Source organism: Platalea leucorodia (assembly GCF_965183815.1).
Source record: "Platalea leucorodia genome assembly, chromosome: 12".
In the NCBI taxonomy this organism is placed as follows: domain Eukaryota; kingdom Metazoa; phylum Chordata; class Aves; order Pelecaniformes; family Threskiornithidae; genus Platalea; species Platalea leucorodia.
The window spans coordinates 8,757,658-8,784,715 of record NC_138834.1 but is presented as its reverse complement, the minus strand read 5'-3'; the positions used below and the strand labels follow the sequence as shown (position 1 = coordinate 8,784,715).

The 27,058-nt window shown below is 58.2% G+C and overlaps 1 protein-coding gene across 1 annotated transcript; it reads right to left on the bottom strand.

Annotated features, from left to right (window-relative positions):
• Positions 1-506: 506 nt before the first annotated feature.
• On the bottom strand, positions 507-26,390 carry ACACB (acetyl-CoA carboxylase beta; the record flags this gene model as incomplete). Its single annotated transcript, XM_082324711.1, is given in 53 exon segments — positions 507-1,209; positions 1,339-1,475; positions 2,155-2,325; positions 2,608-2,762; positions 3,451-3,563; positions 4,030-4,207; positions 4,522-4,657; positions 4,902-4,998; positions 5,161-5,257; positions 5,408-5,528; positions 5,612-5,755; positions 6,311-6,421; positions 6,626-6,746; positions 6,915-7,012; positions 7,351-7,620; positions 7,837-7,959; positions 8,350-8,505; positions 9,043-9,246; positions 9,847-10,002; positions 10,103-10,318; positions 10,396-10,437; positions 10,849-10,905; positions 11,086-11,193; positions 11,285-11,384; positions 11,850-11,987; positions 12,236-12,354; positions 12,461-12,550; positions 12,950-13,063; positions 13,146-13,259; positions 13,675-13,799; positions 13,880-13,968; positions 14,054-14,154; positions 14,456-14,644; positions 14,762-14,908; positions 15,426-15,560; positions 15,713-15,863; positions 15,941-16,086; positions 16,612-16,693; positions 17,355-17,458; positions 17,539-17,689; positions 18,159-18,322; positions 18,567-18,728; positions 19,027-19,197; positions 19,456-19,665; positions 19,843-19,953; positions 20,199-20,308; positions 20,626-20,724; positions 21,204-21,285; positions 21,464-21,573; positions 21,845-21,983; positions 22,477-22,609; positions 25,971-26,368; positions 26,370-26,390. Coding segments are annotated over 53 exon segments (7,143 nt in total). The 3' UTR covers positions 507-1,082.
• Between the last annotated feature and the right edge of the window lie 668 nt (positions 26,391-27,058).

Genomic DNA, 27,058 nt, shown 5'->3' with positions numbered 1-27,058 from the left:
CAGCACCGCACCTGAACCAGGCATCCCACCTCCCATCGCCACCCTGCCTCCCCCTTTGCGAGCCAAAGCTAAACCTGTGCTGGTGAAATGACGCACCCGCCCAGCCAGAGGCACTGGAAAGCACGTATTCAGATTGCCCCTCCGTGAACCAAGCTGATTAAAGGCCACCCGAGAAGCAGGGTACAGGTCCGAGCAGATGGAGACCTCACTCTGGCTCCCGTGCTTCAGTGGAGGAACCGGCTCGCTGGGGCAGGAGCACCCGGCGCCGTGTCCTCCCTCCTCTCCATCCTTCACAGGAGCCGCAGGCTGAAAACACCCAAAGGAGCTGTGACAGGAGCCGGAAAGGACACGAGACGGGCAAGAGGAACAGTCGGGTCAGTCAAACCATGGTGGATCCATTGATGTTCCTGCAGCAACAGCTCCCAGCATGGCTCACTGATGTCTTTTCTGGGCCATCAGCTACCCATAGTCACATCTACTGATCACTCCCCAACAATGAGACAAACTGCTCCTCATGGTTCCTGAATTTATTATAAAACATCAGTCTGAGACTGCTTCTTAAGCAGAGTTTACATTTCCCTGTGCTGGTGCCTGGTAGGCTTCAACATGGCCATACGGAGACCTCCTTCGTCCCACTCCCCATGATGCCTGGGCCAGTCAGTTTGTACTTCCAGCTCCATCCAGTCTCACGAGACGTGTCTGACACTGGTGCTTGTTTTAAAGACTAAGGCCAGAGCTTGCAACTAAAACATGGTAAAAAATTTTAGATTCTTTTTAAAACCAACTTCTGCACCAGGTCCAGACTGCAGCCTTGGCTTGGGCCAAGTTTATCTTCTGCCAAGCTTCCCTCTGATGAACACCCCCAGCACCAGAGGGAACTTTGCCCAGATGGAGAGACCATCTTCATGGCTTAAAATACAAACACTGGCATCCTTTATTTAGGCACATGAGTAAGAGTCCCAGGCTTCAGTTCGAGGCCTGACGAACCGGGTGGGGAGGTGAAGTCTGGCCTCTGAGCAGCAGCGTGTCCCGGTGCCCCTCTTGCCCCGCGGCGATTGCCCTGCACGCCGCCGGCCACTGGCTCAAGATGGGCCGTCATTATCCACCGTTGACAGCAGACGGGCAACCTGGGCCTTCTGCGCACGGGTGATGTGCTGAGCCATCTGGATGATGCAGTCCATGGCCACCTCGGGGTTGGCTTGGACCAAGCTGCAAGGTGGACAGGAGAGGGCAGCTGCCTCAGGGGCTGAAGCAAGAACCGCCTCGTCTCCACCACCCGCTGTGCCCAGCCCAGGGGACAGCATTGTCCTTCGCATCCCGGCTCCCGCGGCCACTCACCTCCGGATGTGCTTGACCACATAGTCCCGCTTCAAGTACTTGATGTTCTCCCGGATGGCCGACTGGGTGCCGTCGTCCTCTTGCATGTGCTTCTCCAGCCACTCCACCACCACCTGGTTGTTGTCCCAGAGGTAGCCCTGGGGAAAGCAGCACCGTGGGCAGGGGGTCCTGCTGCCTGCACAGCCCGAGCCCCTCCTTTCTGCTGCATCCTTGTGCTTTTTCCTCCCATGACACAACCAGACAATGGTATTTTTCTTCTCAGTCCTGCACATACGGCGCAGCATGGCATGCTCCCCCACTCCCATGTAACAGCCACTAGGGAAAAGGTTCAGTCTGGAAATCAAAACTGGGGAAAGCTTTGTGGATTGTTTTAAATGCAAAAAGTTAAGGTAAAATATGTTTCCTTTGCACGCCCTCACTTCCCAGCTCAGCAAGCGCAGGACTGACATCGTGATGTGTGTGTCATGGCACTTGCACCTGAGAGCAGCTCAAATGCAAAGACCCCAAATCTCTCTTCTGCCCTGGGAAGCCTTATCTGATAGTAGAAAATGAGGAGGCCCATGTTTATTTGGGGGCCACCTTGCTACCGCTGAGCACCAGCATCCAACTGAGGCCACCCGCTTTGAAGAGACAGCCCCAGGCTCAGGGCTGCTTGGCTGCCCACCCTGGCACAGGCTGCAGAATGGTAATTCCCGTTGCACGTTTCAACCCTCAGGGAGGCACCAACGAAACGGCCGAGGAACAGGAGAGCAAGGTGACAGCCCTCGGGTCCCCCTTGACCGCAGGGATGCCTTGGGAAGCCGGGGATGAGGGTACCTTCACGGCTCCTTCTGTCTCCATGAACCAGCGCCGCAGCATGGACTGGATGTGGATGTGGCTCAGCTCACTGTTTGCCTTCAGGACCTCCGCCTTCACCACCTCCTCCAGCAGCAGCCGTCGCAGCCGCCAGTAGAAGAAGGAGCGCGCGTTCTTCCACTCCAGGATGTCCTGCAGAAATGGGGGCAGAGCCTGGGTTGGTCGTTGCAGAAAGAAGAGAAGCTGATGTGCAGCGACTGCTTGCTCACAGCTCGTGCCAGTGGGTTTGAAGGCAGCTCTGCCGGGCTGGAGCAGAGAGCAGCACCCGGGGCAGGAACTGAGAGCAGAGAGCAGCACCTGGGGCAGGGTTGAGCTGCAGCCCAGACCCCTGTGAGGGGACTTTGCTTCCCGCCTTTGTGCCACCACTGCAAAACTCCCTGCGCCAAGCCCCTTCCCACCTATGCCCTGGCTCACCGTGATGACACCTTTCTCCTGCATGCGGCCTGGGGTGTCATGCAGGTCGGCGAAGTGCACGGCCACCTGGTAGTACATGGGCAGGAGGAGCTCCTCCCGGGCCTTGAGCTGCTTCTCCAGCTCCTTGCGCTGCGCCTCGGACAGCTCGGGGGTCCCTGCAGGGCACACCGTGCTGAGCAGCCCACCCACCGCCCCTGTGATGGGGTCCACAGGCCACCACAGGGGCTGGGCTCCGCTCTGTGCTCCTACATCAGCCACCCCCGCCAGGCAACAGGGCGCCCAGCGTCATGTCCCTTTGCTTTGGCACATTTGCACCCCTGCCCAGAGCCCAGCCACAGAAGGCCATGGCCACGAAGGGGCTGCACCATGTTCAGTGCCTGCCGCAAGAGAGGTGGGAGGTGGTGTTTGCAAGGACTTTGTGGGACCATGTTTTAGCAGGGTGGAGGGGCATGGAGGCAAGGACCTCCCAACACAGCCCCACCATCCACTGCTGGCAGGAGCCGATCACAGGGCGAAAGGAGACCCAGTGCATTAAAGGCAGCCTCTGTGCAGCTCTGTAATGACTATGTGTCATCTCATTAGGTACTGACTCAGCATGGCCATCACCACTCTTCATCTCAAAGCATGGGAGAAAAGTCCAGCACCATTTACGGAGCCCCCAGGAGACACAGGTGTTTTAAAGTACCACCACATCCCCTTGACAGGCTCCAGCATCAGAAAAACCATGAAGAATTTTCACAGAGGAACACTAATGATTTCCTGATGGTTGCCACTGTGGTGTTGGAGCCTCATGTTTTAACTTACCACTACCAATGCCCACAAGCTGAAACGCCCTTCCCTTACCCAGCTGCTCAACGAGCTTGGCATAGACCGTATCGATCCTTCTCATGGTCTTCACCAAATCTTTCTTTCTGAACTTGATCTCCACTGTTCCTCCAGGCTCCAAAATGCCTCCCCTGTAAGGAAACTTTGGTAAAGCGGGGACTGGTTTGCACAGGAGAGTAAATCCTGGGACAAGAGATCCAGGCAACTCTCTCTTCTAAGAATTAGGGAGAAAGAAAACCTAAAAGGGTTTTGTTTCCAGTCTGGGATTCTTGTCTGTCCTCCCACTCCTTACAGCTTGCTCATGTGCATTAATTCAGGTTAGAGAAAAGGCCTCCTGACCCCCAGAACCATGTTTTATTCACCCACAGCCTTCACTGGACGCAGGAGGATATCCCCAAGGAGATACCTGCCACGCCGCTCTGCGAGAGCCCTGGAACTTTTAGCTGATGGCTTTGATTAACTCAAGGGTAAAAAATACACATCTCAAGTGACTGGAGGTCTCTGCCAGCGGGACTATGACTCTGCAGACCCCATGCACCAGCTCTCATTTCTCTGCACGTGGGCTGCGGAGGGTGCACATGTATTTTGGACGCTGACCTGCTCTCCTTGTCTGCGTAGAGTTCCACGTACAGGGGGTTGATGGTGGAGTCGATGACCACCCAGGAGCCTCCCCGCAGCTCCGCGTGTGGCGGGATGTAGACTAGGACAGGCTGCTTAAAATCCCGGAGGCTATCAACAATGAAGGCGCCGAACTTCAGCATTTGGTCGTACATGTCTGAAAGCCAAAGGGACTCAGTGGCTGGGTGCACCAACTGCCATGGGCCAGGCTATCGCCCCTTGCCTTCTCCTAGCTGCCCAAAGCCACCTTCTCCATTGGAAAGACCAAACAAGCACCCCAAACCAGCCCAGCAGGAAGCCACCAAGTCCTGGGACCTGGGTCCTGGCGATGCCCCATCACCTCCCCAGCCCAACCCCACATCCCAGAGTGGTGTGGGCAGTACCCTGGGGTCATCCCAGGACCCCATGGGGTGGCAGAAGTGCCGGCAGTAAGTCACGGCACGGGGATCTGGGCACCCCAAGCGTGGGTACCTTTCATGCCACTGGAGAAGCCTCGCCAGTTGGCAAAGATCATCAGCGGGAGATGCTCCCGGTTGAAGTCCCGGATAGCCTGGGCTGTTTTAAAAGCAGAATCTGGAAACCAGACCTGTCCGGCCTGCTGGATTATCTGCAAAAGATGGCAAGCAGCAGCGCTGAGACCAGGGCCGGTGCTTCCTGGCACACCGTGCTGGCAGGTTGGTGGCACGTGGTGTGCAAGAGCTGGAAGAAAACAAACTGACCAAGAACCCTTGATTTCACCATCTTTAAGGCAAATCAAGACATGCCGAAGGATTACGCTAAGCTTTTTCCCTGCTCTCCCCTCCAGCCTCCTCCTGGCTGCTGCTCAGCTGCACTAACATCTCCCCACACACCTTCGCCTCTGAGTCCGGGTTGGCAGGGTCCGCAGGTATCGTCACCTCCACGGGGCGGGTCTCAACAGCGATGACACCCACTGGGAGACCTCCCAGCCTGCAGTAAGGCAGGGTGGCTTCAGCAGAGGACAGTTCCCCTCCACGCTGCACCCCAGCCCCACCATCACCATCCCAAAAGCAGTGCCATGACCAGGGCTTGAGTGTGCTTGACCGTGCATGCAGCCTGCCCCGGGGCTCCATTCCCTGCTCCCGGCAGTACCTCGCTCTGCCAACCACAACCGTCTGAGCCCACATCCTCATGATCTCCAGGAAGCTGCCCTGGTCGAAGAAGCCGCTCTGCCAGGTCCCCTTGAGAGCTGCAGAGCACAGGAAAAAGCAGATCACTGAAGGGCTCCCTGTGCACCAACCCACAGCAAAAAGCACCTTCTGCACCAGGACAGGGGGGCTGCAGCTACAAGATATGTTTGGGAGCATTGCTGCAGAGGTCTAGGGTTGCCCTCACTTACTTGGATGGGGTCTCCCTGCCAGCATCCACCTGGGGTCGTAGGGGACTTTGGAAGGGACAAAATCGATTTCTCTTTCGATGGGGTCGCTTATGGCAATGATGGGCACTGGGCTCCGGTTATCCTGCAAGGCAGAACCCCGAAGGGCAGGTCACAAGCTAGGTATGGGGTAACACCCCACACTGCCGTCCTGCAGCACCCTCCTACCTTAGGCATGTACGAGAGCCACTGCAGGATGGTGTAGACCCCCTCAAAGTCATCCGGGACAGTGACATGGGAAACACCGTTATTGTGCATGATCTGCACGCCTCCCAGCTGGTTATTGGATGTGTAAACTTCACGTCCCAACACCTAGCCAGAATTATGAACAGAAACACAGATCAGTCTCTGCTAACACAGGAGCCACCCCTCCTTGCTCTATTTGTAAGTCAAACCTCTGTACAGGCACATTCCCTCTGGTTTGAGGCTGAATTTCCACCTCTGCCTACCAGGGTGATGTTAAAGCAAAAGGGCTCCACTTTAGACACCTAAAGGGACCCACAAGTGCATCGGTTTAGCTAGGCAGGTTTCCAATCAGCTCAAACCAGTGCGATTCTGCCCAGAGATGGGTCCTGCCCCTGGGACCAGAGCCAAACAGTGCCCGTAGCAGCTCTGCTGTCCGGCCCTGCTCCAGGAGTGATGCACCATGAACAGGCCCCTAAAGCAATACCAAAGAGCGGCAGGGTGGCATTCTCTCAGTTCTCAACGAGACAAGCCCAGTTGGAGCTCCCTGGCATCTCTTCCAGACAGGTCCCCTAAGGTGACGTGCAGGGAACTGCCATTTCTTCCCATGGGACAGGGAAGGAGCCCAAGCGTGTAGTGGCGTGAGGGACAGTACCGGGAGGACACACGGTTGGAGCACGGTACCTTATTGAGAGCCGTGACGCCGGTGAGGATGATGTGGGAGTTCTCCACCTGGATGACACGCTGGCCCAGCCTCACCAGGTACGCGCCGATCCCAATGGCACGACAGGTCACCTGGGCACACACACAAGGACACAGGGGGTTACTGGGGAGAAAGGGCTGCAGCAGAGTCCACGAGCACCAGGAGAATGATGCTCCCTGGCTCTGCAGGAGTTACACCAGGTCGCTTGTCGCATCCTGTTATTCCCCCCAGGGTGACCTTAAAAGCAAGTAGGAGAGAGGGGAGGAGTGGAGCAGGGGAAGGACCCACGGCTGTACCATGCTGATGGTCACTATTTCATCATAAGCGCGAGAGGACTCCCCGGCGATGGTACCGGCGGCTCTCAGGTTTTCCACCCCAAATCCGTTGTCCTTCCCAATGATGTCCAAGAGGACGTACCTGCGGGGAAAGCAGAGCTGTGGTAGTGTGGGCAGGACAGGGGGAAGCACTCGCTTGTGTGATGTGTCTGGCAGGATGCTGAGCCAGGACGTGGGAGCTGCATCCCAGCGGGGATGCAGGGCAAAGCTGGGGGTGGCTCTGTGTGCCCCACGGGACAGCGGGGCTCACCTGGACTCGCCCCCTTCCTCCACGTGCTCACAGTGCACCGAGTTCATGGCGCTGATCCTCGTGTAGTCCTGGGGAGTCAGATACAGGTACTTGAACCCCTGGAAATAAAGAGGAGGAGGATGAGTTGTGGAGCATCCCATGCACATGCTCATGTGGGACACGGCCCCTCTCCAAACCCAACCCAAACCCGGCCCATGCATCAACAGCAGCTCAGGGACCAGGGCTGGACAGAACAGCCGCACCAGCACTGGCACCTTTATCTCCACCCTGCTGGGAAAAGCAGAGGGAACCATCCCCATAGCAGTGGGTGCATGTGTGTGCTCACCCCCCAGCATTGATCCCACAGTTTTATGTCCCAGTTTAGCTCTGGTCCTTCCTTCCCCTAATAAGTCCTCTGTTATTTTCTGTGACGGCAGGAGGGAAGGTGCCCACACACCTTGTAGGGGTCTGCAGGGTCCACCCAGGCCACCTGGAACATGTGCTTTATCTCGTCGGCAAAGCCGATGCGGGCACCGCTGTTGGCGGCGATGTAGATGCGGGGGATGCCTTCGGCCCGCGCCAGCTCCGAGGCCCGCAGGAAGACCAGGTCCTCCTCCGGCCCGAAGGAGCCGATCTTGTGCGTGATGTCATTGCAGATGAGCACGATGTCCCGGCCTTTTGGATACTCAGGGGTCTTCAGCTTCATTTTGAAAGCAACCATCCCCACCTGCCCCAAAACAGCGCAAGGTCACAGGGCAGGCTCCTCCAGAGAAATGGGGTCTGAGCTGCAGACTGCAGTAACCAACAGACAAAATGCTTGAGGAGCATCTCCCAGGCTTTAAACACAGCTGGACTGGGGAAGCCACCAGCCATTCCCCCCCGCTGCAGCACAGCTTCCCCCCGCCCCTCTCTCTTGCCCTGTTCCTAAATCATCCCCCGCTACCTCGTTCCCTCCAGGGACCCTGTTCATCTGCACGAGGTGCCCCTGCGAGTCCAGCACCAGCTCAGTGTACGTCAGGACGTCCTTGGGGTACAGCTCTGAGGAGCCCCACAGCTTGAAGAGAGCCTGCAGAGACACCGTGCACAGGACGAGCTGAAAGCACGGGGCTGCAGCAGCTCCAAGGCTATTGCTGAGTGCAGACACACACTCCTGCAGCAGGCTGGGATTTGGGGTGAGCAAAACTTTGCATTAGAGCCCCCACCCTGCTGCAGACCTCCTTGTACAGGGCTTTCTGGTTCACGTCCTCCATGAGTGTGACTACTGCAATTTGCAAGAGCTGGGAATTGGTTTAGAAATGTTTTGTATAACCAAAAATGTTGGGACTTGGGCTCTTTTCTTTTTCTCATTTGCCAGCTGAGGGGAGATGAGTTTTTTCCCCAGATGGGAATATCTGGGGAGGGCAGGGAAGAAAAGCAAATGCAAAAATGGAGCCTCTTCCTGCTCAGCCAGACTCACCTGCCTGATCATCTCAGGGAAATCATACACATAGGTGGTGCCCAAGGACTGTGCCTGGAACCGCTTGGCCTGAAGCAGGTCCTTGGTGACGTAGGGGGTGTTGATGAGCATCCCGTGCTGTGGCCCTTGCTTGTCCCCATATGACTGAAACATGATCTGGAGAGAAGGGCAGAGCGTTGGCTGCCTTCCCTCCACATGCGGGTGAGTCCTCTCTGCCACTCTAAGGTGCAAGAGCCCCGCAGGACTGGAACGCTGCTGAGCTTTGCCTGGCCAAGGTGTTCATGCCTGTGGCTCTACTTGACCAAACAATATGATTTTCCACCCCACTCTTTGCTATTGAGGGGACAGAGTGCAACACTGCTGTGCTGCAAGTACCAGTAACACCCTAACACTGACCTTCACCTCCCAGACCAAAAACTGCATGACTATGCACTAGCAACACTCCTGGGGCTCAGCACCATTTTGGAGCAAAGCATCACCCCCAGGTGCCCAACTGGATGCAGCACAGAGGGCAGTGAAACCAGGCCAGCCCTGGGAATGCTGCTGCACAGTCCTGGGGGCTCTGGGACAGACCAGCACTGCAGGTGCACAAGGATTTTTGCAGAAACCACCCCAAAGCTTCACCATAGCTGATAGCTGCCAAAACAGTCGTGGTTGGGTTCCTGTTTGCAGCCGCTGCCTGCAGTTACTCACGCTGCCGGTGCCGGGGTCCCTCACTTCCTTGTAGAGGCTGATGTCCAGGTAGTAGCCAGACTCGGTGGTCAGGAAGAGGCGGATGGGGATGGCGGTGGCAGTGGGCGTCAGGCGGATGTTGATCTTCACCTCGGCCTGCAGGACCCGCAGCTTCCAGAGGCGGCTGCCGTAGCGCATCACCATGGACCGCACCGACTCCTCGATCTGGGCACGGGACAGCACACAGATGGGTCCATGGCCCCAGGGACACCACTGTCCCCGATGCCAAGGCTGGAGCAGCCCTGTTGCATCTCCACCCCAAAGAGCCATTTCAGATTTGCTTTGGGCAAGCCACTTCCCCCTCTCCATCCCTCCATCCCTGAGGGCTGGTGCTGCCATCCTGCCTCTCCACTGGGGAGAGGGAAAGACAGTGCCCCACATCTTCCTGAATGGACACAGCTCCACTCCTTCAGACTGCACGCTGCCCGGGGGAAGAGCCTGCCACCCACCCTCGTGTCCTCCAGTGAACTGCCTGCTTGGCCAAGTCTGTACAAAAATCCCTGAACGCTGCAAAGTGTGCAATCTTCCCGGCAAACAGCCCACAGTGAAGGTCTGACACAGAAATTAAGCTGCAGGAGCCCCTGGGGCTGCTAAATCCAACCCCCATCCAGGGCTGGGTGGGCACTGAATGGGACTGGGTCTGGCAGCCAGCGTGGTGGGTGGCTGCCTGTCCATGCAGTGGTACCGAGCACGGGGGACAACGCAGCCCCCACCCCCAGATCAGCACCGCACTGACAGCGGGAAGCAGGACACCAAGAAACGCACCTTGGAAGGGTCCATGACGACTGTCGGGACAAAGTTGAGGAAGATGTGGTTGCAGTCAGTGCGGACGGTGGTGTTGTTAAAGGCCACTTCCAGCTCATCCATCGCCTCCAGGAGCAGCCGCTCGCCCTCGTTCTGCAGGTACTCGAAGGAAGCCTCCTGTGGTGCACCGGGCGCGTCAGGGGTGGCCAGAGCAACCCCTGCACCTGAAATGCACCCACCTCTGCCCGCACACCCGGGGGACCCAGCGCCGCCTTGCCTTGGTGATGAGGTCCGAGTGGCGCACGATGGCGCGGATAAAGAAGCGGTAGTCAGTGGTCTCGGCGCCCGCCTGCACCTTGGCAGCCCCCAGGTAGAGGTGCATCTTGTGATTGGCACAGGGAATGGCCGTCAGGTCGAAGTTGCGCATGCGGCTCAGCTCCAGCTGGAAGGCCAGCGCCGGCTCCAGGTGCCGGTAGATGCGATCCTCTGCAAACTGGCGCGGCATGGAGGGGTGAGCAAGCAGCCGGTCAGCCAGCACCAGATGGGCTCTGCTCTAACCGCGGCTCTTACCTCATCCCTGGCTCTGAATGTGAAAAACTTTGGGAATTCTCTCTAGAGAAAAGGGGAGAGAGAGGACAACGTGAATAATCCTGGCACGCAGAGGATTTTTCTGATTTTCAGTGAATTCATTAAAAAGAAAAATCCTTGCAGGCTTCCTCCTCCCCCCAAGGGAAAAGAGCTGGGAGTAATCGATGCCTTTTAAAGGCAGCTTAAAGCTGTGGAGCGGCCACGCTGGAACCACATGTTACTGGAGACATTAGCAGCATAAAGGATAATACAGGAGAGAAATCACTCATTGAATCGCTCATTAATTAATTCCCAGCTCCTGATGCGCAGTAGGTACCTCCATCACTCAATGCTATGTCTATAAGTTATTTATAGATGTTTCTAGGTGTTTTAGGGAGGCAGAAGCACGATGCGTCTAAAGTCACTCTGCCTGTCGGTGGCTCAGTCTGCACTCACCTGCTGAGCAATGAGAAATGTGATTCTCCGGAGACCACAGTCAACGAGGACGTCTTTCTACATGGAAACAAAAGACTCCACCAGTCACGAGAGCTTAAACATCTCCACCCAGGGAGCAAACAAAACCCAAGTGGCTGCCACGGGGTGCAACGTTTTGGGGAGTGCCGTGCGGAGATGAGGCAGCGCCTTGGGGTTGCTGGCTTGCTGCAAAAAGGGAGTCCAGCCCCAGCGACAGACCTTGGACTGGGCAAAGGCTCTGAAGATGGGCACCAGCTTCTCGTCTTCCACGTGGTCAGCCCAGCGGAGAGCGATGTTGAGGATGTGGATAGGCTCCTCGCGGATGTTCTGGCAACAAAACCCCCCAGTCAACCCTGACCAGGAGCACCACTGCTGTCCTGGCACCACCCCAGGGGGACAGCAACGGCATCGTGCCCACCTTGGTGTCCTCCTCCTCGTAGATGGTGGCTCGTGCCTCGCTGAAAAGCGCACTCTCCAAAGGCGGGTCGGTGAAGCACGAGATCACTTCATCAAAGTTCCTGCCCAAACGGCGGGGATGGGGTGATAAGTCAGCACGTCATGCCCACCCCCTGCCCAAGGGGACAGTGCCAGCGACCCACTGCGGCAGGGATGCGGGTACCAGCGCAGCACCCTGGGGGCACGCACCAGCTCAGCTGGGCTCCACCAGCCCACAGCAAAGCCACAGCTCATGAAATGCAGCTCTGAGTGCTGTTGTGCTAATGTGCAGAGATGCTTAACCCATGCCAGGCAAGCTTCCCCCAGGCTCCACATGTCCCCAAAAGACACGTCATGTCCCCACCAGGTAACTGTCGTACTGAAAATACTTAGCCCCAACCTCCGGCTGTGGGAGGAGCAGGAGCTGCCCCGAGCACTGCCCAGCTGCCACCAGCTTTGGCTTTTCTACACCCTTTTGCTCTCTAACGACTGCAGTGGCACCCAAAAGGCGTGTGCATGACCAGCCAGGCATGGGCCTGCACTCTCACCTTGTGAAGTCCTCAAATCTGTCGAATGCCACCATAGCTCCCATCCGCTGGCTCAGGGGAGAAAAGCCACTGTCCATGAAGAGCTCAGTGCTGTGCCGGGCCAGGTCAGGGTTGGAGATGCTAATGGGGACGGACATCCTGCATGGGGGAACAAGGCAGCCATGGGTGGAGATACTGCTCCTGGGTCCGACAGGGACCACACAGGTCCCACACAGGACCCTGACCCAGAGAGGGTTCATCCTGCTCCACTGGCAAAGGGAGAGCGCAGTGGGCAGTTCCCTCCGAGGGTCCTCATGTTTTGCATGGAGGAGATGATACAAACCCAACAGCTTTGCAATAAGGACCATGTCCAGGGGAGCGGGAGAGATGCGCAGGGGCCCCCATACCTGTTTGGGTGGGAGGAGGGCAGCATGAACTGGAACTCCACCACACAGGTGCCATCCGAGAGCTGCCGGTGCTGCAGGCTGTTCAGCTCGTAAGCAATGTACCCGCGCCGTACGTACACCTGGGAGAGGGACGGCAGGTGGTACTGCTGTGCCCCTGCTCCCACCGCACACACCCATGCCACCCCCCAGAGCTCACATGCCCCCCACAACCCCCCCAGCCCTCACCTCCAGTGCCGCCATGCGCACCACCTGGTTGGTGTGGTAGAAGAAGATGGGAAGCACATCGAAGATGGTGGTTTCCGAGAGGATCAGTTTCTGGGGGAAGAAAGCAAAATTTAGGGCAAGAGTGAAGTGGGACCCCCTTGCCCCACCACAGGATGGGGGAGGCATGTTCCAGGGGGGTCCGTCAATGTGGGGCTGTGCAGGACTGGCCACTGGGGTGCCATGGGATACCCAGCCCACCATGGGGACACCGCCAGACCCAGACGTGGATCCACATGTCAGTCCCCTGCCAAATGGGGTGAGGAGCAGGGGATGGGGACTGGCAGCAACAGGGTGCACCCCCTCCTCTGCTCCACACAAGCAGTGACACTGCAGCAAGGCTTTGATTGCTTTTTTGGCTATTCTTAAGGTGAAGCCACTTGCAGCCAGACCTCCTCACCAAAGCCACCCGAAAGCCAAATTCCCTCTGCAGAAAAATGCACGATTACCAACCTTCAGGTTTTCAGGGCAGTACTCGTGTCCATATATGTCGATAGCGGAGAGGAAGATGGACTCCACCTGGTTGTGCCGCAGCTCGTAGGAGGGCAGGTGAGAGGCAATGAGCACCTGCAAGGGGAGAGACAGCTGGCAACACAGGGGATGGGGACAGGGACGGGGACAGAGACAGCACAGTGTGGTGCTCACTGACCTGCCGGGCTCTCAGCGCCACTTTGGAGTGCTCAGTCTTGCTGAGCTGCGTCAGCTCATGGAGGATGGCCGTCAGCTCATCCGTCAGCATGGGGTCCCGGCCGCACAGCTGGTCCTGCAATGCACATACCACCGTGGCTCAGCTCAGGCCCCTCGCTGTGGGATGGCTTCATTTCGCACCCCCAGCCCTGCACGGGCAATGAGGACAAGACCCGAGGCACTAAAACAGGCAAAATGCTGCTTTTTGAACCAAGTGCAGCAATGCAACGCTACAGAGGGGAGATAAAGTCCCCCTAACAGGGCAGAAATTGATATGAATGCAAAACCCAAACCCTGGGGCTGCATTGAACAGAGGAGCAGAAAAGCGGTTTCTCAGGTGTCCGCTTACTTTCAAGGGGAAAGCACAGGGCTGTGACAGCCACCCACAGCCATGTCCCATACCACAGCGATGCAGAGCTTGCCTCAGCTTACAGGCTTTTCCCTGCCGCCAGCCTTTACTTCTGGTGTCTAGGGGCATGGGCTGTACTCACAATTAACATGGTCACCAGCAGGTTCTTCTTTGCCACCTGGGCATGAGAGAAGATGCTCTCCAGCACGGGGGTCATGTCGGGCTTGCACTGCTCCCGCAGGCTGATGACGCACTTGTCATAGTGAGCTGCAGGGCAGAGCACGGTGAGCCCTGCAGACCCCCCAGAGAGCCCCGCAGACCCCTCCGGAGAGCCCCCGAGCCCTCACCGTGCTGGAACTGTGTCTCCACTTGCAGGTAGCGTCTTAGCAGGTCCAGCACCACTGCCTTCATGTAGCCCCGGATGCCGCTGCGGTACCTGGGGAGCAGAGAGCCCAGCATGCTGCGAGGAGGTGGCAGTGGTGGGGAGACTGGGGGGGGATCACAGACAGTGCAGGGCTCACCTCTGCACCAGCTGCACCACGCTCTGTGTGTTCATGAAGAAGACCTCCCGCTCAGTCTTCCTCTGCAGTGTGGCCGCGTAGGTGTCCAGCACGTTGGCAATCTGCAGGGAGAGGGTACGGGGTCTGGTGCAGCTCGGGGCCAGCGCGGCCACAGGGCTGCCAGCTCCCTGGCTTGCCTGGGGACGGTGCTGCTGCACGCAGGGCCTTTTGTTTGTTTTTCTTCCCCCAAGTGAAAAATGCAAAGTGACAAATCAATATAGAAACACAAATCTAAAAGCACAAATATAAAAACACAAGCATAAAAACACAAATGTTTCCCTCATTTCATTTTTTATAATATCTCTTGGCAGGACAAATTCAGGCAGAAACTCCTTACTAGCTCTAGCTAAAAAGGAAGCTCACCTGCTGGCTGGGGAAGCAGCAGAGCACGGAGGTGATGTTGCTGGCATACTGCGCCATCACCTTCCGGATCGATTTCTCCACAGACAGGGGGATTCTTCCCGAAATGCTCGTCATGATCTCCTGCAGCTCCAGGAGGGGCAGGGAGGGGTCCCGCAGGGTCTTCATCAGCTGTGCCACCCACTCCTTCACCTGCGGGGAGCAGAAGTTGGTGCTGTCCGCACCCACCAGCGCTGCCTGTCTTGCCATCATGACAAACACGAGGCAACAGGGCAGGACACCTGGACTGTCTTTGACCCCGGCACCCACCTTGGTGCTGAAGTAGGGCTCGGGCAGGCAGTACCCGTTCATGACATTGGTGAGATTGTCCAGCACATTGCGGAGAACCTGGTGCTGCTTCTCGCCGGTGATGGGGAGGGTCTGCTGGGCTGGGAGCCCCCCTGTGAATGGCTGCGCCTGGAGAGAGCAGAGAGAGGTGGGCTGGCTCAGCTCCTTGCCAACACAGGACGGAGCCCCCCCAAGAGCTGCAGCTGCCCCAGAAAAAACAGCACAACCCCTCCAGAATCTGCTTTTGGTTAGATACAGAGGAAACACCTAACACCTTCATGTCTCTGCCAGTGCCCCATCATGAAAACCATGCAGAAAAACTGGAGATGTAGACAGAGTGCTATAGGTACACTAAAAACTTGTGCGCGAGCTTCTGCACACTAAGTAAGCGTGCATGGGATGCTTACGCAGAGGAACGCCACGGCATGTGGAGCAGCCACTCAAGCCCCAGCACAGCTGGCTGGGGGATGCGGCACGGCCATGCAAGTGCCACCCTGTGCCAGCATGGGGACACATCCCTGCTCATGCCCCAGTCAGGGCAGCTCCTCTGTTTTGTCCCCCAGCAAGTGTCCCCAGTGCCGTGTGGGATGCCACCTGGGAGCGGACAGGAGGGGACAGCAGCGTGGCTGGCCCCCGGCAGACTCACAGGCTTCACTTTGGTGGGATCATCCAGCTTGAGCCGGGCTATGACACAGCCTGCCTCCAGCAGTGCGCCCGGCCGCTTGACGTAGTGCAGCCGCCCAGCCTCCTCCACTGTCAGCGTCATGATGATCTTCATCACCTGGGTGAGGATGGGTGAAATGGTCACCAAATGAGCAGCACCTGCGCACTGCAGAGCACCTCGAGCATCGCGGCAGCGTTGGTGGGTTTCATCTTTGCTGTCCACCAGCATCACAGGAATGGATCTCCTCCAGGCTCTTCTGCAAAACTCACCTCAATCTCTGCAAAGACATTCCCCTTGGCTATGTGACCACCATCGTCCACTGTGTACTGAAGCAGCTTCCCTGCAGAGGGCGAGCGTAACACCGTCGGGTCCTTCTCCTTCTCAAAGTCGCAGGTTTTGTTGCCGATGGTGATCCGGTATCTTAAGGAGAGGGAAAGATCTCACCAACCGGCTGCCGGTCAGCAGGGAAGACCGGTGGGGGCCCACTGGGGAGGTACCTGTCAATCTCCTCCTTCATGTAGGTGGTGTAGCTGTTGCCATCATAGGAGAGCAGCAGCCCACCGTCATTCAGCCGGTGCACATCTATCTCTATGTGAGTGCAGTTCATGATGATGACGTACGTCGTCAGGGACTGGCGGGCAACCTGCAAGCAGCAGCCGGGGAGAGCCCTCAGTGCAACCCCCCAAAATGCGTGCAATGGCCTTTCTGGGGGCTGGTGGTAATGGTGGGGAGTGAGGAGCATCTCCCTGCGCTCGGTGCAAGGGCCGGTGCAGGAGCAGCATGCTGTCACGGGACAGGGCTGTGCCGGGCAGGGCAGGAGGCAGCAACCTCAGGCTGCACCAAAGAGCTGGTTCAACTTGCAGCCCAGAGCTGGTTTGACTCATGGCTCACCTGCTGCTTTCATTGTGAGTAGGGAGTTTTTGCATGAAGTTCAACCAATTGGGTTTAAAAGCAAGAGAAGGAGGTCCTTTACTAAACTCAGGGCAACAGGATGTATGAAAATATCTGTCTAGTTAAAATGAGGTTATTAACCTCATTTTTATGTTGCACATTTCTAAAGGGCAACCTTGTATTTATTGCATCTTTCTCCTTCAGGACAGGAGCACACATCCCTGTCCCCAGGAGAAGCGCTGTGGCCAGTTCGGGAGGAGCGTGGCTCAGCCCTCACCTGGAGAATGTACTTCACGCCCTCATAGATGAGCTCCACGTCGACGATGTTCAGCAAGGAGGCTGCTGGAAGCACCTGCCCCCTGAAACACAACGGACGGGTCAGGCACCACAAGTACGGCTTGCCTTGCGCACCGGTGGGGAGCCAAGTGTGCGAGATGTCAGCAGTGCTGCTGGCATCAGGCCACGCGCGCTCCGAGCTGACTGTGGGAGGGCGCGAAGGTGACCATAGCAGACAAGCATCTGCTTTAAACGACCCACGTGAGTGCCTTATAAAAATGTATCCGGAGGCAGGCCAGACACCGGCAAAACACGCTCAGATAAGGGCGCCGGGGAGAGCCCCAGGCGTCCTCCAAGGCTGGAGGAATAACCTTGACATTCAAGTGCAAAAACAAAAGCAAGCTGCATTCAGCCAAACCACTTTCCCTTGCAAGCTGTTTTCCCAACTGCGTGAAACTTTTTCCCCCTATCCTGATAAAGCAATAGCCGAGAAGTCGGAGCTGTGAGTCACAGCAAGTACCAATGTTTCCCGGCTGATGCAGTGCCATGGGCACTGCCTCCGGATTTGCAAAGCGTTTGCAGCAAAAGGGGGAAGGAAGATGGCCCAGGGAGAGAAAAACTCAGGTTTCCATGTTTGCAGGAGCCACACAGGCTGTCAGGAGCCGCCCTTTAGGACATGCAGTCCCTGTGCCCCCTGTGCCCATGGCACGGCCGAGCCCGCGTCGGGCAGCCCCGGCTCCGCACCTCTCCAGTGAATGGAGGAAGTCGGTCATGCAGGTCCTGAAGGTGGCATCTGCAACGTTCAGGGCACCGCAGACGACACCCAGCATCGTGTCCGGCTTCTCTGCCTGTGGGGGGCAAAAATAGCAGGGTTTGGGTCTTAGAGCAGAAGGGGAGCAGCGACCCCAGGGCAGCCAGTCTCCCCCACCTGCACTTTCTCAGCAATCAGATGGTCCAGCCAGCCGGTGTCTATCTCGTTGTTCTGGAAGCTCTCCGTCTCCAGCAGCTTAATCAGATATTCCACTGTGGTCCGGAAATCCCCACGGATAGACAGCTCTTTCAGGGCGACCACCATGTTCCTTTTAGGGAGCAAACCCCTCCATTAATGACGGACGAGGCGGCACTTGGCTTTCAGCAGAGGAAACCAGGGAACCACAGGGACCGGGGTGATGAACACCCCCGAGCCCTGGGTGCCCTCATGCCTGCATGAAACAGCCCCACAGTTCTCATTGTCTTAATAAAACACTTAAATGCCCAAGACAGACTCGTTACATGTTGCTCAATTACTGAATGCTGCTCACTGGCACTAAGCACATGTTTAGTGGATCACTACGTGTCTTTAAGGATCAGATTGATGAACTGGGGCCGTAGCACCAGCACAGTCTGAAAACTTTGGCTTTGGCTAGACAGTCTCTGCAGCACAAACAAGCCACTCAGCACAGCGGCACCATTCTGTCTTCTCAGATAAAAGCCACTTTTCGCAGCTCATGTGCCAATTGTGAGTCTCCCTGAGGACACCCTCTCTCCACTCTGTCCCACCACACTCACGAGATGGCCTCCTCCCGGTTCTCTCCCCACGAGAAGCAGTGCCCAAACTGGGAATCAGCAAATTCGTGCAGACCCCCGGCTGCCGCCACACTGAAGTACCCCCAGACGTTCTTGCTGCTGCGGAAGTTCAGCTCCTGCACCGTCCCCGAACTGGGCTTGAAACCCTGGGCAAAGACAGAGCAGGAGACATGGAGAAACCAGGCTTGAGACTCATGCAGACTAAACAGGGAAGGGGAATCCCTGTGCCATTTATCAGTCTGCACGCAGATCTCACCGATCCCAGGGGCTCAATGCCCATGAACATTGTCCGGCTGGGGACAACCGTGCCCAGTTCAACGCCGTGAGCGGCAGGGCCCCCCCATCCCCACGCGCAGGGCCGGTGCACGAGAGCTCATCCCCCCGGCTCACCTCCTCGGGGTTCTCGCTGGTGATCCTGGCGGCGATGACATGGCCCCTGGGCACGGGGGGGTTGGCAGGGCTGTGGAAGCAGATGGGCGTATCGCCCCAGGGGCTCTCCCCGTACAGCACCCGGATGTCTTTTATCCTGTGCAAGGGGATGCCCATTGCAATCTGCACAAGAAACAAGGAGGACTTTAGCTGCCAGAACAAGACTTTAGCATCAAAATTACAACCAGAAGACATTGATAGATGGTCTGAATGAAGAGCAAGGGGAAGAGGCACCACGCTGTGGGCAGCTGCTCCCGGCAGGGAGCCAGAGGCAAAGGAGGCTACGTGCTTCTGTCTGCACCTACATGCTGGTATATGGGACAGCTTCCCTCTGCCAGGCTCCAGCCCAGCACTTCTCCCTAAATTACAAAATTGCTTCATGTAAAACACCTCGCAAAGTCGCCCATGTGCACTCAGGTACCTGCAGCTGGGCAGCTGGGAGGTTCACGTCCGCGATCATCTCTGTGCAAGGGTGCTCCACCTGCAGGCGCGGGTTCAGCTCGAGGAAGTGGAAGCTCCCATCCTCGCTGTAGAGGTACTCGACGGTGCCCGTGCTCACATAGCCCACCATCTGGGCCAGGCGGACCGCGCACTGCAGGAGAGGGCAAAACGACCGTGGGGAGTAATGGCCCTCTGTTCACTGCAGCAGAGTCGGGGTGTCCGGAGCAAAACGGCAGCAGTGTCCTTGCACGGACCCAAGGAGACAAGCAGGGCTGGAGCTCCCTGCTCAGCTCAGGGGGTCCCTCCTTTCCTTAGGAGCCTCAGGTGCCAAAAACCACAATAAACCCAGCAAGGATCAGACCAGTTTCTCACTAAAACCTCATGCTGCCCTAAGACCAGGGCCACCCACCTGCTCCATCACCTCGATGACGGAGGGTGCCGCAATGGTGGTGGGCGCCTCCTCGATGATCTTCTGGTGTCTGCGCTGGATGGAGCAGTCGCGGCCGAAGAGGGAGATGGCATTGCCGTACTCATCAGCCAGCACCTGCACCTCCAGGTGCCGCGCGTGCTGTGCCAGCTTCATCAGGAAGACGGAGGACCCGGGTGCCTCTGCCTGCACCTGCGGTGAGGGAGAGGGTCATGCCCCAGCATCACCCCCCAAATTCATCCCAGGATGGAGGCAGGTCCTGCAGCGAGCCCAGGTGGGAAGCACGAGGCAACCAGAGCGGGAGCAGGACCCTGCTGCGTGCCCCAGGATGGGACAGGAAGGCGGAAGCGGGCTCTGGGCACCTCTCACCTGCCGGAAGCAGGTGCCAAATTCCTCCGGTGCCTCTACTTTTCGGATGCCTTTGCCCCCACCACCTTCTGCTGCCTTGATCATCAGCGGGTAGCCGATCGTCTTGGCCACCTGAGGGGGGACAAGGATTGGGGTGACTGAAGTGCTTTGGATCCCAACCCATCACCCTGACAGTCCAATGCATCCCCAAGCAGGATTGCCCTGAGCCGCATCCGTGCAGAGGGAAAAACTGCTGCTGAAACATCCTTGCATCGCTGTCACATGTGCTGGGAGGCCAAAAGGGCCAGGGCATGCAGGCTCCAAGGAGAAATAGTGGTGGACAGGAGACAAGTGGCTGCCCGTGGGCTCGGCTTTACCTCCAGGCCTTCCTCCACGTCCTTCACACAGCCCTGCGCGTACGTCTCAAGGGGGATGCTGATCGTCTGCTGATGCTTCTGGTCGTCCTCGGACCACTGGGCCACCAGACCTGTGGGCACAGCCAGGGCTGCAGTCACCACTGGGGTGGCATGACTGGGGTGGCATCTTGGCTGTGCCCAGGGAGCTGGGGACCCCATGTTGGCACATGCCATTTCCCCTGTTTCCATGAACCCCATCTCCAAAAACCCCTCTGCCCGAACCGGCAGCTGCTCGGCTGCAGTGGGGTCCCTGATATCTGCAGCCACTCTGCGGCCAGCCGGGCTGGGGACTCCAGCCCCGGCACTTGCTTTGGGGGACAAGGAGAAGCAGGGAGGAGAGAAATGGGGGAGCAGGGAGAGCATGTGGGGCTGGGGAGGAGGCACTTACCACTCCCGCTCCATGGCAGTGTGGGGATCTGGACCGTCTGAGCCACGATGGTGGAGGCGACTTTGTCCCCCAGTGCCCACATGGCATCGCTGGGGGGACCTTCAAACAGGGAGGAAAGGGGTGAGCTGGGCCAGCCTGGCCAGCTGGCCCGTCCCCATTGCACGGATGCTGCAGAGCGCTGGTCCTCACTGAGCTGGCACCATCATCCCTTCTGCAAAGAGTGGGGGCATGGAAACCCCCCCCAAGCACACTGCCCGGTTCAGGACAGAGCTTGACCCTTCTCCAAGGGAAACCCGGGATGTCCCCTAGCTGGGCAGCCCACGAGGTCTGCTCCCACCCAATGTTCCTCTGTGAATGCTGCATCAGCATGAACATCACAGGGAAAACCCAGAAAACAGCGGGATTCCTGGGACAGCTCCAGGAGACTGGCTTGGGGACCACCATGCTGCAGGGTGGACATGCCAGATGCCCAAAACGGGCATTGCCCAGCACGGCGTCCCTGGGGAGTGAGCGTGCGTGCACACACTAGCCAGATGCCCGCTGCTCCCTCCAGCACTGGGAAGGCAGCGAGACCTTACCTAGGAAAGCTATCCCATTTTTCTGCAGCAGCTCTGGCAGCTTGGGGTTTTCCGAGGCATGTCCCCAGCCAGCCCACACCGCCTGGCACAAGAGAAGGAGCAGCACGAGCCGTTACCTCCCTGCGCTGGCATCCTCCCATCGCCCACAGCATCATGCCTGGCTCCTCTGCACAGAGCGACACCACCCCATTTCTGAGTGCCCCTTCTTCCCCGTCCGCTTCTTTCTGCAAAGAGGTGGGAGGCCTGCAAGGGGCTGCTACCTGGACTGGGATCCGTTTGGAAATATCCACAATCAGCTCCACGTTGGCATAGTTGTTGTTGTTGGCCCCCCCAGGGACGGGCACGTAGTGATCTGCCATTTTGATGTACTCTGAAAGACAGCGCATAGTGGCGGTGGGGGACAGTCTCCCAAGCCGTGCCCCACTCACATGTACCCGCCCCCCAAATCCTCCATCCCGGGGATGCTGGAGGGGGGAAGAATTATTTACTCCTCGATCTGGCTGCACAGGAAGAAAGTGTGTGACCCCGGGCTGTGCAGAGCCTCCCATGAACCAGGCAGCAGCGCAGGGAGAAGGAAGGGGCTGCTCTGGCTCAGCCCCAGGGTGGGGAACATCCCTCACTGGGATGCTTTTAGGAATTACCCGCATTAGCCTTGAGGTCTTCAGGGGTCACCATGACCACGAACCGAATGGCACGCTCGTTTCGGAACATCTCGTAGGCCCACCGGCGGACAGAGCGCATGCACTTCACAGCGGCGATGCCGTTGTTGGCAATGAGGACCTGGGGGGTGGGGACACGGGGTGTCAGGCTGAAACCTCTCCTTGCGGCTGGGGTGCAGGGCTGGGCACGTGGCCCCGAGGGACAGCAGTGTGGAGGTGAGGGCTGGGCGCAGGCGGTGAGCAAAGCAGGGCAGCCGTGCTAACACAGGCGCTTTGCAACAGCCGGTTGTACATGCTGGCAGAGCAGGAGGCTCCTTAACAGCAACTTTGATGCCTGGCACTGGGGCTAATGAAGGACAGGACTTCGGCCTTTGTTTGCACCAGTCATGCAAAGCTGTTGCAAGCAGCCACTGTGCAAGGGCAGCGTTGGGAGGGTTTCCCTCTCCCAGCCCATGAGGGTGGGTGAAGCCAGGGGACAAACAGCTCTGGGCTGCTCCAGGCTGCCATCGTTCCGAGCCTGGCGGGTGCAGGAGACTTGGGCAACGCTTGAGGATGCCACCATGAAAATCAATGACCCACCACCTGGGCAAAGGCAGGGGCGCGTGGGGAAAGACCTTCTCAATGACGCGGTTGCCCCCGAAGCGGGTGATGAACTCTGCCGGCGAGGCGACGGTGAAGTCCCGTTGCAGATCCATCTTCTTGTGCTCGCGGCCCCTCTTCGCCAGGTGCAGCCCGGACATGCTAGGCCTGCAGCAGGACGTGACGGCCGTCAGCAAGCCCGCAGTCATGCGAGCAAACCCTCACCAGGTGCAACATGTGCTGCCACTGGCTCGGGCTTCCCTGGGGGGGTCGAATCTGCAGAGAGCCTGGCAGTCTGCAGCAGTGGGCACTGGAGACCAGACTGTGCCCCCTTCGCAGTTTCTTCCAAGGAAAGCAATAAAACCCTTCACCCTGCTGATACACGCAGGGAACATCAGGATTCACTTTCCTCACTACCAGCTCCCTGTTGTGCACCGGGATCTCTCCGGGGACATTTAACACTCGCTGCAACACCGCAGAGGAAAACTGATTTCAGCTGAGTTACATGGGGCAAGCAATTCGGGGTGAACAGAGCGTGTTTTGCAATTAAAACACCCCCCGCAGCAGCTGTGGATCCACATTTATTCAAACACCACAACAAGCTGATTTGCAGCCGCAGGGACTGGCCCAAGACCCCGCTGCAGTGAACAAAAGCTCTGGGGTTTGCATTTCAGGGAGCAGAGAGCTCAGGGGTTTTGGCCAGTGCATGGAAGCACACGTGTGTCCAGGCTGTTTTCCAGCCTGGTTACAGCTGGAAATGCCCCACACTCTGCTCCAAGGGACAAGGAATGGGGAGACTCCCACAAGGCCAAAATGCAGCACCAAGCATGGACCCTCCCTCCCACTGCTGGGATCGTTACATGCACAAATGCCCCTTTGCAGAGGCCAAGGTCTGCTGCAAAGCCCCAACAGCTCCTGGCTCACACCAAGCCCCGTTGCAGAGCTCTCTCTATCCCCCACGTACCCAGAGGACAGGCAGAGCAGCCTGGCTGGGTGATGTGGGTGGCAGGAAAAACAACGGGTACGTGGGATGGCACAGAGCATCCCTTCACTGGTGTCCATGCAAGGCAAGCAGGATTGCTGCCTCCAAACCCCATGGCAGGAGCACCAGGTCTCCAAGGGGCGCAGCCAGAGGTGCCCCTACAAGACCACCCCGAGCTGCGCTAGGGTCACCCAAGGGGGAGCAAAGAGCAGCCGTTGCTCTGCGAGAAACCTTGCAAAAAGTGTGATGCACTGCTCCCAGCAACTGCCTTGGGAATTTGCTCTCGCACAGCCTGCAATGACAGCAGCCTCAGCTCCTTTGCAGATCAGACCCCAGCCTGCCCACGCTGCCTGCTCCACAACCCCAAAACACCTTCCCAGGCTCACCACACTGCTGGCCAGACTCACCCTTACCATGGTCTTCCACTGAAGGCATTTCCATGCCTTCCGGAGTCTATTCCCTGTTTCACAGCCCATCGCACATCCCTGAAGCGGGCAGGTCGGAGCGGGCTGTGCTGGCGGCTGGACGGCCGGACCAGTCCCTCCACGGGACTCTGGCCCCAGCAGAGCTATAAGGCAGCCCTCGCGCCTCCCACCTCCTGGCACAGCGGCAGCCGGTGCAGGAGGGTCTGGCAACACCGGCAGCCCACCGCAGCCAGGCAGGGACCTCCCCGGCAGCCAGGGATGTGCCTTCCCACGGCTCTGCCCAGAGTTTTAAGCAACTTTCTATTTTAATTAGCAGGTTCACATTCCCCCCTCATAACTCAGCCAGGTTTTGAACTGTTGATTGTAATTCCATGGATGCGCTATAAATAAGCAAAGGAAGAAGGACCAGCACCCCCCAGAATGAGCTGATGTCACATGAGCAGCACTTGGCACATTCATTTTAAGGGGAAATGTGTCAAAACCCCCCCGGAAGTTGGGAAACATCCTGATCTCTCCATGCACTCAGAGTGTTCTCCAAGTAGCTGGAGCACTGCATCAAGGAGTGCCGGGTTTATCACACTCCGGAGCATCCCCCGTGCTGCTTGGCAGCTCTGCTGCTCCGCCAGGGCCGGCCGCGCTGCCCGCTTCCCTCCCGCAGCCCCAAACCCCACCTCAAAGCCTATGCCAGCACACCCATCCCATCCTGCAAACTGCACCAACCACGTCCACAACATGACTTGGGTGGCGACGTAAAGAAATTCCTCCCGTGTTAAAGCGCAGATGAGCAGCAGCAATACCCTGCTGGCAGCGCAGTGCATGAAACCACCCAAAACCCCAGCTAGGCAAGAAGACACAGTTGGGCAGCGCTTGGTGAGCAGGCTGTCAGGTTTCATAACATGTCCCTGCAGCCTAAGGTCTTTTATTTTTAACCGGGACCGGAGCAGCCAGGAGCTGGGCAGCAGTGCTTTGTTTCTAGTTATTTATAATGGTCGTCAGCTGTGCTCGCATGGGAAGCAGCTCTGCCCAAGCCAGCAGGCAGCAGCGAGCTTCCCCGCGGCCCCGCCAGTGCCAGTGAGGGCAAAAGTTGCTGCGAAGCTACCCACGGAGCAAAGCGCTTCCACTTTTCATCAACTCATCGCAAAACCACCAAAGAGCTACTTTTCTTCCTTTAATAATTTATCTGCCATAGTTGCAAGGGCAGAGGAAGGGCAGGAGTGGCACAGGAGCACCCCATGTACCCCACTGCTCCCGGGATGCTGTTTCCCCTTGGGCAATACCAGGAGCGTGTTGGCATCCCCCCCATAGCAGAAGCAAAGTGAACCTGGCAGCAGGAGTGGGTCCTTGTGGGACCCAGCCCTGAGGGCACAGGGCAGCATTTGCATGCACAAGTGCACGTGCAAGTGCAAGTGCACGTGCACATGCAGGTGCCCTGTCAAAAGGCTCAGCTCAGCTTGCAGATTTACTCACACCCCATGAAATGCCCCCAGCGAAGCTCATGCACAAAATGTGCACCTGGAAGGATGTCGAGCACACGCTCACCACCTCAACCGACCCCAATCTCATCTCGCCACGCAAGAAAATCCCCGCTCCCTGATGCACCTCCTGCGCCAACCACAGCTGCAGCCAGGGCATCAGCACGGCCTTTCCCAGCACCGGGAGATGGCGCAGGGACAGAGAGAAGCAGCAAAATGAGAGAGGAAGCTGTGAAAAACCAGGAGCAATTGGGCAATTTGGCTGCAGCACTGGGGATTGTGTTTGAAGGAACACCAAGCACACTAAAAGCACTTTCCACCCCATGCTTTGGCATCTAAAATCACTGTAATGGAGCAACCCCTGCCCCAGTCCTTGCTGCAGTCTTGCACGTGGCACTGCTGTCACACAGCACTCAGACAAGTCTGCTCTTACCAGGGTTCTGCCGTTAACCTTATTATCGGGGTTTTTCACACAGTACCAAGTCAAAGGGGGGAGGACTGGGGAATTGATTTGGGGCTCTGAGAAGCACATGCACACACACCCTGATTTTAGCAACAGGGTCGCTGAGAAATGCACCCATGAAAAGCATCTGCCCACCCCAAACGGGGCATCTTTGCACCACCGCCGCTCCCGACCCCCCGCATCGTACCTCATGCCAGTGGCAGGCTCCAGCGGGGCGGTCACGGCGGGGGGCTCGGCGCTGGTCCCCCCCGCCCCGGCCAGGCTGCTGCGCCGGCTGCCCAACCTGAAGGCCGCGGCCACCAGCTCATCGTCGGAGGAGGTGTCCTCGAAGGAGCCCAGCACAAATTTGGCCAGGGCCGGCCGGCGGAGAGCGGCAGGGTTGTACACCGCGATCTGCTCCTGCTCCCCTGCTGCAGCCTTGCTGGCCTGTGGCAGCGGGTTGGGGGCTGGGGAGCTTGGCTGCACCGGCAGCTTGGCTGTGGTGGGAGCCGGCGGCTGCTCTGCCGGGCTCTGCTCCGGCTTCTCCTCCTCCCCAGGCTGAGGGTTGGACATTTTGGCCCAGACAAGCAGCACCAGTACCAGCAAGGAGCAGGGCGGCCAGCAGCATTCACCTGCCCTGGGGAGAGGCACAGAGACACTCTGTCAGGGAGGACCCAGGGCCCCCCCATCAGCTGGGGGCACAGGAACAGCCCCCAAAACGCCGAGGCCCCTTCCCCATCACGCCCCACACTGCAGCCCCCCACAACACCCGGCCAGACCCCCCTCCCGCTCAGCCAAGCTGCCTGCGGCCTCAGCCGGAGCTATTTTTACTCCCCAAAAGAGGAGCGGTGCTGGCAGGGGGCACAGCTCCGCTCTGCCTTCACACAGCCCTAAGGGGGCTGACGTGGGCCCCCCCCTCCCCAGCTGCTCGCAGTGTCCGAAGGGTGGCGGTGAGGCCACCCCGCCGTCCCCAGCCCTGGCCCCTCACAGAACGGGGGCCCTTAAACCGAACCCCCAAATCTCTACAGGCAGTAAAAGCTGGGGATGGTTGCGGGGAGGGAACCACCACAGGCCCACCATGCTCCCCTCAGCCCCGGCCCTGTCCTGGGCAGAGAGGGGCCACTCACCATGGGTGCCAAGCCCCACAGGTCCCCTGCTCCAGGGACGAACGCCGGCTGCCCGCACCGCGACTCCCAGTCACACTTATCTCGGCCGGTCACTCTGCCTACGCCAGGCCAAAAGCCGGCGCGGTGCCAGGCCTCAGGGCGAGGGCTGTGCCGGGGGGGAGCGCGTGCC